The 15,843-nt window shown below is 35.6% G+C and overlaps 1 protein-coding gene across 13 annotated transcripts in view; it reads left to right on the forward strand.

The window, feature by feature from the left end:
* The window catches only part of DCDC2C (doublecortin domain containing 2C), a 229,963-nt gene that overhangs the window by 65,652 nt on the left and 148,468 nt on the right, over nucleotides 1-15,843 (forward strand). For all 13 annotated transcript variants that reach the window (XR_012473397.1, XR_012473396.1, XR_012473404.1 and 10 more), the window contains one exon: nucleotides 614-656. Coding sequence is in view for 3 of the 13 variants with exons in the window: in XM_074209599.1 (XP_074065700.1) it covers nucleotides 614-656 (43 nt within the window). In the remaining 10 variants the exon portion in view is untranslated. The remainder of the gene's footprint in view (nucleotides 1-613; nucleotides 657-15,843) is intronic.

Here is a 15,843-nt window from a genome sequence, read left to right on the forward strand (position 1 = left end):
CATCTTTGCATTTCCCCCAGCTGCAGAATGTGATTGTGGGACTTTGATGAGGGAAATAAAAGAACTTTAGAAATGGAATGGGTATCTTGAAATAGCCATCTTTAGACCAATTGATACCTAAACTATTAAAAAAGTAATAATATTTGGAATAATTGAATAATATTTGGAACTGGGAAGATCTTAGAGCTTATTTAGTTTAATTCTTTCAGTTTATAAATGTGAAAGCCTCTGGTCATGAGAATCCATCCTATTTGAATAAATTTCTAGAAAGATAGCTCCAAAACTGCTTCAGCAGTTCCCTCAGACTTTTAGCAGTTTCTATATTAGGAATTCATGATTTCCATATTAAATTCTTTATTCCACAGTTAAACCTTTTTTTGTCTCACTGTCATGAAAAGATTGAAGATAGTGGTCAAGCATTCTTGCTTTCCATGTTGTTATGTCATCCTCTCCTGGTCTGATGGTCAAAGACACTAAGCCATTGAAACTTCAACACCACTTAGTTTTGATTGTATCTGTCATGTTAGTGTTCCATAGAGAAACTTTTGTGAGTTCTTTTATAAAAGATATGTTTAATTCTGAACTTCCATCTGACACATATTCTGTGTTTCAGAAAGTATGCTGATTTTGAAAAGATCCCACGAAGAAAGAGGAAAGTAAGTATTATTTTTTAAAGATATAATTCTTAGAAGTACTTATCACTATCAGCATTGTGATCATATATCTCACTTCTTCAGGAGAATCACTAAACATTTTGGTAAAATGGATAATAGTCATCTTTTTTGTTGTTAAATTCACTAGACTCAGAAGAAACTATTGACTTGGTCCTTTTAATATTAGTAGATTGATTTCTACTCAATGTTGATCCTTAACACTAAAAATGAGCTCCCATCACTATAGTTTTCCTATTTCCATCTAATATGACCTTGAGGAATACTTCCTGGGGAGAGAGGGGTAGATTTTCATGGTCAAGGCTGTGCTGTTTAAAGGGTTACCCATAAGAATTAGAAACAAATGTAATACAGTCAACTAAGTCATACTTTTAAGATCTCAAAGACCCATGATTTCTTTGCATGGATAATTCTACTGATAAGATCACAACCTCTTTAGTGTCTTAAAATGGTTTTATGAGTTGCTTTGACCAAAATTATTCTTTAATCAATGAACCTCCCTATACTTAGCTAGGCTGATCCTTGCACAGATGTATAATACAAAGCCCTACATACTTAGCTTTTTCTAGTACATTAGGACCTTCTAGATGCACCAGGAGATTAGACAAAAAAGGGGGCATTAATAGAATTTTAAGTTACAATATAGATAATTTAAGAAGAGGAAGCATGTTTTGGAATGTACAATATGAAAATGTTTATGGTTATATTTGAGATCTAGCTCAGGTTCCATCTCCTCCTTGTAGGTGATTGGTAGAATGTTAGGCTAAACTTATGCCTTATGAGTATTTGATTTCTGGAATGGTTGGAAGGTCAATAGGTTTATACTTTGGGTGCTAGGTATTCATGGTACTTAAAAGTTTCATTGTGAAAGATAGTAGTTTTGGCATAATCTTATCTGAATCTGTGGGACAGCATTCCATACTTTTTGGAATTTCACAGAACCAGTCATGGCCATTCACAGAACTGCAGACTTTCAGGGGTGATAAAGGCCTCAATTTTATTTAATTTAGCCTATAGCTGAACAAGAATCCCTTTTATAACATCTTTGATAAGTAGTCATCTGTGATAAAGACCTCTAGTGATAGAAATTTCATTCTTCCTGAGGAAGACAGCTTTTAGACAGCTCTAATCATTAACAAGTTTTCCCATATATTAAGTTTAAGGTAGCCTCTTAATAATGATAACTAACATTTACATGTTATAATTTTTATATGTTATATGTTAGAGTTTTAAGGTTAGCTAACCACTTTATGTACATACAAATGAGAAAACTGAGACCGAGTTTTATGTGACTTAGCAAGGGGCTAAGAAAAGATTGAAAATCAGTTTCTATTTTCCATAAGTTCAAAGGACCCTAGAGATCATCTAATTTAATCCTCTAAATTCATAGATGAGGAAATTGAAATAACTCAGGTTGGGTAACAACGACTTGCTTAAAGTTATATATTGTACTTCCCCATGTATAAGATGCACCTTAATTTTGGGGCACAAAATTAAACATATCACAGTTATTAAACTTGTTTTATTCATCATAAAATTCAAGGACCTTCTGCTCATACCTTCCAGGCATCTTTTGGGCAAGTCTGGTGCATGTACACATGTTAAATACATTGTTTCATGAACCTGAAGCACCAGTTGTGTCTTCCTTTGAAATCAATAACTTCTTTTTCATCAACAGTTCTTGTCTCATGCTGAACCCTCTTTGTGGACACAGGAATTCCAATTGCTCTTTGCTCTTCAATCCACATCTTCACAATTCCCTCTCTAAATCAGGCCATTTTGCTGACTCACTCATTTTTCAGTAGGGTTTCTTCTTCCTGTAGTCAGTCTTGGATTGTTTTCTCAGTTGGAGGAGGACCGAACTTATGTTCAGCAGCATGATTTCCATTCACTTTTGCAAATTGAATCATTTTGAACTTGATTTCAGCACTGTACAAAAAATCTTTTCTCAGCCATTTCTGGGCAGAACGTGGCAAAACATAACCAAATATACTGGTGAAAAATGTGAAACAATGAGTGCAAAGACAAGAAGTGTGAAAAAACGGGAAATATAAGTAAAAAAAATCTACAACCACTGTTTAAGACACTCCCAGTTTTTAGACCTCAAATTTTTCAAAAAAGGGTAGCTAGTAATTTAGTAGAGCTCATTATCTAAACTAGTATAGCTTGACTTTAAATTCACGCTTCTTCTCATCAAACTTTGCTTCTTTTACCCATTACTCCCAGCTTTGACCTTATAAGGCTTTGACCCTAAGGAAATCCTTGGAGGATAATCTAGGAAACTTTTGGAAATGCCAGATGCCACCATGACTAATCTCTTAGGTTTGAACACTGCTACCTGGATAGAGAGGAAAAGGAAAATGAATATAGTTGGGAGTGGGCTCCCATCAGCTATCCTTATGACTCAGGATGCACCCAGTTCAGATATACTCAACTCCTTTTTGAAACTTTCCAGAAGCTCTTTCTCTAACTTTTGTAGACTCTCAGTGACTTTAATTTGAGTTTTGGTTCAGGATTGGAAACCACCCTTCTATTTTTAATTTTTTCATTCTTGAAGAATTCATTTGCCTCCCAGATCCAAAGCCAATATATCAAATTCTACACTATGCCCAAGATTGCTGCTGCCAATTTTCAAGTGGTTTTACAGGACTTCACAACCAGTTGGATGAAAAATGAAAAAAATCCATCTAGGTTTCTTAATCTTTTTTGAGTCAAGTACTCTATTGGTTATCTGATGACACCTATGGACCACTTCTGAAAATACTATTTTTAAATAATTGAATAAAATTATAAATATTAGAGGTTAATAAAAATAAAGATGTATTCATTTCCCATTCAAGTTTATAGATCTCCCAAAATCTCTTCAGTAATCCTTTGAGGCTCCATGGATCATAGACTAAAAAAATCTGCTCTCTCTCTCTCAGGAATGGAGATAGTTGTGGATCTAAACCAAAGTGACCATCCAATGGACCTCTCTTTCTGGTACATCTTGTGTATTCAAAAAAAGTATCTGGGAACAGATATCAGCTGGGGTTTCTATGGATCCCTATATCTTGAAGATTCTTTATGAAAACATGTACATTTTGGGATTCTGAATTGCAGGAACATAAAAAAATGTTGTTTTTAGTTTCTATGCAAAGTCTTGGTGAAAATATTTGGTTGAAGTCAATTTTAACTTTTCTTTGCAAAAATCACAAATGTAACACTTGCTAGGTCTAGATGGCCTTTCTATAAATTTTGCTTTTAGCCTTATACAGATTTTATGGAAAGACATAGCCAAATGCAGTCCTATTATAGTATGAATCTTGCAGCATCATCAAGCATTCTTTCATGAATAAAACAATAAGATACCCCTGAGAGCTAATGCTTGGATGCACTTGAACTAGATAAAATTTTGCCTGAAAGTGAAAGATGATTCTTTTCCCTCATAACTAATTTTGCTACTGTCATGGTAACAAAATGAATAAAATTGGAGGAGATGATCAGGAATCAGATTTCTGAAGTGTAGGACTGTGGGAAAGAGCTTAAAACATAAACTAAATAAAGGTAGTAGAATTTGATGAAGAAGAGTTAAGAATGAGGCATGAGGTACTTTGTGGAGAAAATTAGATGTAAGAAGACTTGTAAGAGCCAGTATATATAGGTATTGTCCCCTGAGACAATGTAAGATCTGGGTTCAAATCTTATTTCTAATGTTTTCTGACTCTGGCTATTCAATAAACTTTTCAGATAACAGGTAACTCTCTACATATTTCAGAAGAGTTGCCAACCTACCTTGATAGATGAACAAAAAGAAGCAAAAACTCTGAACAGATAGATGCTCTCAAATGAATGCCTCAAACTCTTTCTAAGTGCCTACCATGTGCATTGTGCTTGGTACCAGGGCTTCCAAAGACAAAAAATAAAAGTTTCTCTACTCTCAAGGAGTTTATAATCTATTAGGAGAAATAAATACCCAGAGAAGTAAATAACAAATAAGTTGTGGAGTGAGTTTGGGAGAGAGCACTAACAACTAAGGGAATGGGAAAATGTCTTATGCTTTAAAACTTGTACCTGTAATGAACTAGCATAGTTAAGAGAATAGTATGTTGGACCCCCCCCAAGTCAGTAAAAGTCAAAATTCAAATCTGATCTGAAACACTTTCTACCTGTGTGAGCATGGATGGTTGTTTATTCTCTATGTCAGTTTGTAAAATGGGGATAATAACATCACCTGCTTTTTTACAGATAGTATTTGTAAAACTTTTAGCATAGAGCTGGCAACACAGAAAAAGCTTAATAAATGCTTAGTCCCTTCCTCTTTCACTTCCACCACACTCTGGTTGCCAGAAAATTATTTACTTTGATATTTTCAAAGATACAGCTTCTTTAAGAGATCACACATGAAGAGATGGAAGAGATCTCAGAGATCATCTATACTAACCTTATTTATAATAGTGATAATACTAAGCCCTGGAGAAGGAAAGTGGCTTGCACACACACACACACATACACACACAGTGTGTAGCAAGATTTGAACTAGAGTCTGCGGGACTCAAATCTCCACTACTCTCTCCACTACTATTCTGTGATGATGTCTGTGTGACTCCTCCCTGTACTATTTCAGATTATAACTTCATGCCTTGATAGAGAATATCCATGAATTGTTGTGGCAAAAAATCATAATATTGACTCAATTGTGAAATCATGTGTGAAATTGTGAAACACATCTAAGACTGTGTATGCTGATGGTCAGATCTTTGTTGAAGAGACAGATACATTAAGCACAAGATTGTGACAAGGACATGTGAAATATCTACCATTAGAAGAAATGATCTGGAGAATTCATCAAAGGAGACTGAGAGTGATTATATAGGAGGAAGAAAACCAGAAGAAAATAGTATCCCAAAAAAAGAAAAGCAAGGAGAGCAATTAACAGTATCAAAAGATGCAGAGTTTTGAAGTAGTTGACATATCAGTCATTTCTTTTAGGTCAAAGCTATCAAAAATACTTAAAGAAGGATTTAAAAGGTGAAATGGATTTTGAGAATGAATTTGATTGAAGCACCTAGACTATAAGAAGAATAAGAATGTCTTACTGTTGTTAATATATTTTTATTCTTTCAAAGCATAGGTACCATTTTCTGAGTTGAATGAGGATAAGTGGGACTTTGGTAAAAGAAGTGATGTTGTAGGTAGCCATTTATCTTTTTTTCTAGCTACCTCAACATTCAAGTTTGACTTAACCTTACATATTTCAGATAATAGTGGGAACTGTTGTTTTAAAAATTTTTTTGGTTTATTTATTTTATATTATTACAATAATCTTGTTATAAGAGTAAACATAAGCCCCCCCAGAAGATGAGAAACCTCAAGAATAGTGAGATAGAGAAAAAAAAATGTACTTCAGTCTGTGTTCAGATTCCAATGACTCTGTCTCTGGGGTGAGTTTCCTTCTTTATCGTAAGACCAAAGTTCACCAGAGAAGTTGCTTCAATATTTTTCCCACAGATGCTATTACTAGCTGTATTTCTCCCCCACTTTATTCCTCCCCGCTCTCATTTATTCTATTTTCTCACCTTTCATCCTGTCCTTGTCCAAAAGTGTGTTGTATCTGAGTGCCTTCTCCCAGTCTTCCTTCTCCTATCACCTATTCCCCCCCTCCCTCCATTCCCCCTTAACCCAACCCTATCTTCTCATTTTTCCTTTAGTTTCATTCTACATTTGATGGAGTTATTTTCTTTAGAGAGCTTGATTATCTCCTTTTCCAGCTGACCAATTCTGCCTTTTAAGACATGTTTCACTTTTTTGCCCATTTTTCTTAAACTGGTTTTTAACATATCGTTTTCTTTAGTATTTTTCTTTTTTTTTTATATTTCTTTTACCAAGCTGCTGATTTGGTTTTCATGATTTAGCTGCATTGCTCTCATTTTTCCTCCACCTCCCTTAATTGCTTTTCAAAGTCTTTTTTTGAGCTCATCTGTAGCCTGAGCCCATTTTCTGTTTCTCTTGGAGGTTTTGGGTACAGAAACTTTGATTTTGTCATCTTCTGAATCTTCCATGGGACCAAAGTAATTTTCTATGGTCAGATTCTTCTTTTTCTTTTGTTTGCTCATTTCCTCAGCCTAAGACTAATTTACCACACTTCCAAGACTTTGGGGTTTTTTTTGGGACACCCCACTGGGTCCTTTATTCCTCCACAGTCTTATGCTCTCTTGCCTGTGCTTTGATATGTAGATGACCTCTGCCCTGGAGCTGTAAGGAGGGTCCCTGCTCAGCTATCTTAGTTTGGAAGCCCAAACTACAACCTGGACCTGAGTGTGGGCAAACAGCTGAGTCCCCCCCCCCCCCCCCCCCCAGGGAGAGCAGAGAGATTTTTTGGTAGTCTCCCCCAACCCCCTTACCATCTGTGGACTGTATTCTGGAAGTGCAGGCTGGCTTCCCTGATCACCGCTGCAGGTTCTCACTGCAGGGCTGCTCTGAGGCAGGGGTCCTCAGTCTACACTCCATCTGGTGCAGCAGAGTTTTTTCACCACTCTTTCAAGCTATTCCTGGTGATCCCTGGGCTGTGCTGCACTGTGACCGGCTGCGGCTTTTTTTCCATCCCCTGGTCCCGGTGAAACACACCTTTCCTGTGGAACTTCTAAGTTATCTTGGACCGGGAAATTGTATCAATCAGTCCCTCAATGGGTTCACTCCTCTAAATTTTGGCTATAGTCATAATTTGATGGCCTTTGGAGCTTTTTTGTGGGGGGGGTGTTTCCAGGAAATACTGCCTTCACACTGTTGTCTTGGTTCTACCCCCCACTTGTTCCCAGAACTGTTCTGACCATGAATGAGTGGGAGTAAGGGGAAGAGATGGGATTCGACTAGGGTTGAACAATGGTGGAATTGGTCTAAGTCTAGGATAAATCTAATTTAGATTTGGTGGGGATGCTGGAATTGAGGAATTCATAGTGGGAGGGGAACAAGGAGCTGGGACCATAGTACATTATGAAGGATGATTTAGGAATTAGGTTAATACTTGGAATTCTAGCTTTCTTAGGATTGTGGGAGATATTAACCTTCTCAGCTTAGAACCTTGCCTCATATTTTATTGAAAAATTGAAGTTTACTATAAGACCTCTCTTTTTCCCCTCTTCCTCATCTCATATCTGCCTTCTCCCACTTTCTCTTTCTTCTTCCTTGTTTCAAATGATGAAATGACTCTGCTGCTTATAATGCTTAACCCGTATATATATATCTGCTCAAGTGATCCAATTTCTTCCTTTCTCTTCCAACAGATTCCCTTCTCTGTCACATTAAGTCACTCATTATCAATCTCTTCAAGTCTACTGGTTCAATACTGCTTACAATTGTGCGTTTGTCTATCCTAAGTTGAAAAAAGTTATCATTTGACCTTTCCAACCTTGCTAACTGTTGTTTTATCTCTTCTATCCTTTGTGGGTAGAAACACCTTGAAAAGGTCATCCAGAACACTAGCTACCTCCACTTAGTCTCCTTTAATTCTTTCCTTAACCTTTTATAATCCAGTTTCTGATTTTATCATTCCACTAGAACTGCTCCCTCTAAAGTTACCAATGATTTTTTTTTTAGATTTTTCAAGGCAATGGGGTTAAGTGGCTTGCCCAAAGCCACATGGCTAGGTAATTAAGTGTCTGAGGTTGGATTTGAACCCAGGTACTCCTGACTCCAACATCAGTGCTGTATCCACTGTGCCACCTAGCCGCCCCCCCCCCCAATGATTTCTTAATAGTCAAATTCAATGCTTTTTTTTTTTCTTTTTGAGATGTCTGCAGCTTTGGATACTTGATTCTCTCTTCTTGATTATCTCTTTTTTCTAGGTTTTTGGATTACTATTCTCTTCCTGGTTTTCCTCCTACCTCTCTGATCACTCCTCCTAAGTCTCCTTTGATATATCCTCACTCAGATAATTTCTTCTAACTATAGATATTCCTCAGGATTCTATCTTGGGACCCTTTTCTCTTTTTTTTCCATACTACTTCCTTTGAGGATCTCATCACCAAATTAATCTCAAAATTAAATAAAATCCCTTGGATTTTATTAACCTCTCTATGCTGCAGATTCTCAAATCTTATTTCCCCCTGCTGACCTCCAGTCTTGCAGCTCCAACTGCCTTTAAGATATCTTGAATTGGATGTCCAGGGGACATCTTATACTCAATATATCTAAAAGGGAACTCATAATCTTTCCCCTAAATCTTCCTCCTGCTACTTTTCCCAGTACCTTCTAGCTTGTAACCTAGGAAGCACTCTGTATTCCTCATTCTCTCTCTCATCCATCCCATATCCAATCTGTTGTCAAGGCCTGACAATTTTACTCTTGCCCCTTGTTTCCTCTAGTGCAGGCCTTCATCACCTTATTCTAAAGTATTACAACATTTTACTGGCGAGTCTACCTCTTCCCCATTCCAATCCATCTTCCATTCAGTCAAAATAAAATGAATTCTTAAAACACAGATCTGACCATGCTATCCCCTTATTTGGTAAATTCCAGTGCCACCCCACTTCCTCCTGCCCATTGTCTTCTGGATCAAATATAAAATCCTCCTTGTTTTTCAATGCTTGTCAAAATCTAGCCCCCTCCTACCTTTCCTGGGTTTTTTTTGCACCTTATTCTCTATCATATATGCTTTGATCCAGTGATTCTGGCATCCTGACTTTGTATGAATAAGACACTTCATTTCCAGCTCCAGAAATTTTTTTTCCTGGGTGCCCCCTCAAACCTCAAATACTCTCATAACCCATTATAACCTCATAATCACTTACTAGATTCCCTGGTTTCCTTTAAATTCCACATAAATGTATATGTGAAAAAAACCCCCAAGAACCGTACTTTAATAATGAAGTCTACAATGTAAAAAGTTCAGGGTAAAATAATAATTTGGAATTGACATTTTCAGGCAAATAATTCTAAGACTGAAGCAGTACTTCACTATAAGAGTTTCTTATCATCTTCCAGCAGCATAAAGATGCAGTGCCTGAGTTCAAATGTTAGCAAGGCTTTCATTTTAATAAATGTTCAGAACTTTCACTGGAATCCCACAAATCCCTCTGGAATCAACAGATCCACTTGGGGGAAAAGTGAAGTGCCTTTTGCTTGCAGCTGATGTCATTTTATACATGAGGATAGATTGATTCCATGATAGGTTGTTACTATTCTTCAATTAGACAAATGATCTAATTCAGCCCCAATTATCTTGGGAAACTGATTTTCATGTGCCTGAGAAAGATAATCCATTACAATAGCATTAAACTATAACAAGATTGATTGAAATAAGCTCAGGATAGAAATTAATAATAAGTCTTAGAGTGCTACAGAGAGCAAAACATACAGTATTCCTTGCATTTTTTTTCTGTAAAGGGTAGAGAGTGGGAGGTTAAAACAATGAAAGTTAAAACACCACACCAAAATACAAATTTTCTGCATTTGTAAATAGAATTTATATTAATTTTATGGACAGTGATAAACACAGATGTAGATAGGGGAATGAGGAGCAGAATGGAATACTGGAAAGAGAGGAACCAGATTTTGAATCAAAGGACCAAGTTCAAATCCTGACTTTTCTACTTAATAATTAGATGACCCAGGAGAGTTTCCACATATGTGAATTAAGGCAGGGGGGGGGATCTCTAAGGTCTCTTCCAGTTTTACATTTTGTGATTTAAGATAGAGGTGTCAGATTCATGAGACACTCTGTACTAAGTACTGTTTGAACCAGATTAAAATGTAATTGATAAATATTTGACGAAATAGATAAAATACAGTACAACATAGATGTTGTTAATTTGTAATTTTCTAAGTCAATATGAAGCCAATAGAGATCCATTTATATTTGAATATGGTGCTTCTGTTCTAAGATCTTCAATCTTTATACACAATGTTCTAAGGTTTCTTTTGACATTGATAGTCTACATTCTATAATATCAATATTAAAGAATTTGTAAACAGGGGTGCAAGACCAATGACTGATAGTATGGTGTGGAATAAAGAGAAGGTAGCCTTTGAGTCTGGGGGACATATATTTAAGTTCTGCCACTGGCACATAATGCTAATTTGATTATAGGAAAGTAGCTGAACTCTCAAATTTCTGATATAAAATACAGATGAGTTTCTAGTCAACATCTTTGGAAGGAAATGTCACACTTAAGAATTCCCAACATGAAAAAAAATCATGGTTCCATCAATGTATTCTAAAGCATCATATTTTCTGTAATTCTATTTATTTCACTAATTTAAGATTTCACTTCATCAACAATAAAATTTTCATTTTTTTTCTGCTCACTTTCTAAGATCCATAGAAAATTCAGGACCTGTGTCATGCTTAACTCAAATTTGAACAGGGTCTTTGGGGAGGAGAAGTGAATTCACCTTTGCCATGGGTCTTTTCTAGGACAAAAGGAATGTGTTAGCTACATTTTTATTTAAATAGGAAAAGAAGGTTGAATGTTTTGGAATTTAAAGTCAAATGATACCTTTCTGGATTCCCAGTTTCTTTATATGAATTCAATAGGTATGATTTAGGGAATAGGCAAGAAATAAAATCAGTAAATTATGTCTCCAGAAGGAAAAATGAAAAAAAGGCCCACTTTCCCTTCCCCAAATATCATATTTTATCTCAATCTTTCCTTTGTTTTCACCATACTCTGCCTCTTATGACATATTTTTTTTTGGTTGCATGCATGGTTTCTCTTCTTAAATGTGGTAAGATCCCTGTGCATTGAGACTATCATTTTCATCTATCCCAGGATAGAGCAGGGTGCCTTGCTTTAAGGCTTAAAAAACATTTGGTGAACTGACTTGACCTGAATTGTGATATTTTTAAGACCCTGAGAGATTTTGGATCATGAAGCAATCAGTGTCTTTTCCCTGACAAAGATAGTTATGGAAGTTAAGGATTTTAAAAGTGAATACATTTCTGCCCATGTGTTTCTCCCACCAAGGAAGTTTTATAACATTTCTTTCTCTATTTTTGCCTGTTCTAAGTACCAAATCCACATTCAAATGGTGTACTAGAGATCACGTCTGTAGAGTGCTTCTGAATGGAGGAATTAACAATAATCCCAGAGAATTGTTTTTGTAACATATATATATATATTATATTATATATAATCAATAAATAAAACTCAGATAAAAATTATACAAAATTAGAGAGGGGGAAGGGAAATGATTCTATTGATGGAGATACTGTCCAAAGACTTCATTTTGCAGATGTGAAAACTGAAGAACAAGAACTTATTAAATAATTTTTCCAATTAGGTTTCTTTGTTCCCAGTCTGGTGCCCTTTCTGCTGTGATATAATGCCTTTCCTGACTAATCTCTATATAAAATAATAGTATCTCCAGAGTATACTATTTCAGAATAAAATATTTAAAAAAGATAATGGTTCTTAGTGTCAAATTATTTAAAGAAGTTGATTATAAACCAATCAATTAATTTTCACTTTAAAAAATTTGAGTAGAAAGAGTCCCCAAACTAAATTCCTATGGGATATGTCCCCTCAGATTAATATCATGTCAAAATTATTCACTGGGCATGGCTATCACATCAATTATTCATTTAACATTGTCAAGGATTGGATACTCTTATAGAATTTGAACTGAGATTAGGGCATTCTAGCTTGGTGTGGATGAGAGTGCTGGAACTGAGACATTAATGGTAGCAGGGGAGTAAATAGCTAGGGTCATAGTGCTTTTATGAAGTGGAATGTAGGAATTACAGTAGTATGGAAAGAATGCTGAATTTCTTGTGTCTGTATGGAAATAAAGCACATTTTAAAGAGAACTTTGAAATAGAGTATTCAGATTTGGTTCCAGGATATGCTATGTATCTTGATTCATTTATGCATACTCTAGCTAAACTAGATTTAAAATTATCTGAATTCCCCAGCGATTGATTGCTCAGAGACTAGGAAAATTATTAGGAAATTTGAATCCTATTCTTAAAGATATCCCTGGAGCTTTTTAGTCTACCAGTGTTATAGGTTGACCAAAATTCATTTACCTTTGGGTGAAGCAAATTGTAATTATAATCTTCAAAGAAGACTAGCAATGATCCACACTTATCACATCTTTTTATCTTGTTATTTACAACTAAATGAATTTGATTTTAAAATTTGATTGGAAAATGTAGAGATATTAATCTTGCTAGTAGTTCAAATAATTGTGAAGTTATTTGTGATGCCAAGTTTGAATCTAAAAGTATTTCACACTGAGCTAAAAAAATGAGAAATAAATAAAATATTACCATCTTTTGTGAGTATTGAATTCTCAGTTGTAAATTGTAAATGTTTTAATGTAAAATTTGGAAACTGGACCAATTTTAACCATTTTATGCCTGATGTCTACTAGTATATGAATACTGAGGTTTTCTCTGGCAGAAACTTCAATAATTATAATATGAGAATGAAGAAGCTTCCAAGCAGCCTGCTTAGTAATTAAACAAATTATCTAATTTATTCCAAGTTATCTTGAAAAAGTGTGTTAGCACTGCTGTGATCAAAGAAGTTTCAGCATCACAGCCAACAGTTGTAGCAATGCTGAGAAAACCAGCTGGTTTAGCACTGAAGTTGTGGTCAGCACCAAGCTGTTTGGGTGGTTGTTAGAAGGAAGGATTGTTTTTGGTTGGTTGAATGAATTAGGGGGGCGCACTTTTGGGCATTTTGGAAGTCTGGATTTTTCTTTTTCTTTCTTTCTTTCTTTTTTTAAAGAAAGATTTTATTTTGATTTTTACAATTTTCCCCCCATTCTTGCTTCCCTCCCCCCACCCCCACAGAAGGCATCAGACTAGGAACAAAGAAACCTGAATTTAAGTTTTAATAGTTTTATTGGAAAAATTATTTAATAATGGTTTACATTGGTTCCATGTTATAGTTTGATCTCAGTTTAATGTGTTGACAGAGAAATCATATCCTTAAAGAAGAAATATAAAGTATGAGACAGTAAAATTAATTACATTATAATATAATGCTTCCCCCCCCCCCCCCAATTTGATGTTAATAGTCTTTGGTTTTTGTTCAAAGTCCACAATTCTTTCTCTGGCTACAGATGGTATTCTCCATTGCAGATAGCTCAAAATTGTCCCTGGTTGTTGCACTGAAGGAATGAGCAAGTCCTTTAGGGTTGATCATCACCCCCATGTTGCTGTTAGGGTGTATAATGTTTTACTGATTCTGCACATCTTGCTCAGCATCAGTTCATGCAAATCTCTCTAGGCTTCCCTGAATTCCCATCCCTCATGGCTTCTAATAGAACAATAGTGTTCCATGACATACATATACCACAGTTTGTTAAGCCATTCCCCAATTGAAGGACATTCACTTAATTTCTAATTTTTTTGCCACCACAAACAGGAGTGTTATAAATATTTTTGTACAAGTGATGTTTTTACCCTTTTTTTTATCATCTCTTCAGGGTTATAGACCCAGTAGTGGTATTTCTGGGTCAAGGGGTATGCACATTTTTGTTGCCCTTTAGACATAATCCCAAATTGCTCTCCAGAAAGGTTGGATGAGTTCACAGCTCCACCATCAATGTATTAGTGTCCCAGATTTCCCGCATCCCTTCCAACACTGATCATTGTCCTTTCTGGTCATATTGGCCAGTATGAGAGGTGTGAGGTGGTATCTCAGAGATGCTTTAATTTGCATTTCTCTAAAGTAATGATTTGGAGCAATTTTTCATATGACTATGGATTGCTTAATGGCTTGTTATTTTTGAAAATTTGGCTCAGTTTTTCTGTATATTTTAGAAACGAGTCCTTTGTCAGAAATACTAGTTGCAAAAATTGTTTCCCAATTTACTACATTTCTTTTGATCTTGGTTACAGTGGTTTTGCCTGTGCAAAAGCTTTTTAATTTGGCTTTTTTCTTTTTAGTGAAATAGTAAGACCTAGTTAAGTCTCTACTCTAGAGTCTGGGAAGAGCAGCCCAGAATTATCTTTTTTTCTTAAAGAAAGCCTAAATCTTCTCAGAAACTTCTTTTTTAAAAATATTTTATTTTTTTGAGTTTCATAATTTTTTTTCTTAATCTTACTTCCCTCCCCCCACCCCCAAAGGCAATTTGCCAGTCTTTACGTTGTTTCCATGGTATACGTTGATCCAAATTTAATGTGATGAGAGAGAAATCATATCCTTAAGGAAGAAACATAAAGTAAAAGAGATAGCAAGATCAGACAATAAGATAATCAGTTTTTTTCCTAAATTAATAGTCCATGGTCTTTGTTCAAACTCCACAGTTCTTTCTGTTTCAGAAACTTCTAGCCTCTGCTCCTGGTTCACTTTCCTACTCCCTTTCCTCCTTGCTACCAATGAAAAATGTCTCTTGATTCCCCCTTCCCATCACAGACTATATTTTTGACACCATTTCCTCACAACAAGGTTACCTATTCTAGGCTAAACACCCCCTATTTCTCCAAATAATCCTTATGTAGCTTGTTCTCTGATCCTCCCACAACCCTATTCATCTTTTTCTGGATCTGCCACAGCTTGTTTATGATCCTCCTAAAATAAAGCACCTATAATGAAATGCAATACTCTAGATGTGGCATGATCAGGAAATGTCATTAACACTATCACTTCTCTTGTATTGGACATTATGATTCTCTTAAAGAAGAGAAACATTTCCCTCCCAGCTATATTTATGACTCTTGGATTTTACCATTATGATTCAGTATTGTCTTCTTATCCTAAAACTTCCATCTTTTCCTTGAGACTTCTCACTTTGGAATATAATTCTCAGTGCCAGCCTTATTCTTCATTGTTGAGTTCCTTCCAAGAGTCACCATTTCAAAGATAGTGTCAGGTTGGTTATATTTTATTTCCCTCCCAATTCTGTTTTTTGAGACTCTTGACAATCTCTCCCCCCGACTATGTTCCTATGCAAACCTCTCCTCTCATCCTTAATGTTCAGGTCCCCTTTATGTGTTATCTTCCCCCATTAGAGTGTAAGTTCCTAAAGGGCAGGTGGTATTTGGTTTTGCTTGTATTTTGATTCCCAGTACTTAACACAGTACTTGGTACATAGAAAGTATTTATAATTACTTATTGCCTGTCTGCTTTAAAGCAGACTAGAATAGTATTGGATGTTTTTGGCTGCCATATCACATTACTGACTTATATTGTTCTTACAGTCCACTAAAACTCCTTGAGATTTTTCTTTTCCACTGGAATTT

This window comes from Macrotis lagotis, chromosome 1, assembly GCF_037893015.1.
Source record: "Macrotis lagotis isolate mMagLag1 chromosome 1, bilby.v1.9.chrom.fasta, whole genome shotgun sequence".
Classification (NCBI taxonomy): Eukaryota; Metazoa; Chordata; class Mammalia; order Peramelemorphia; family Peramelidae; genus Macrotis; species Macrotis lagotis.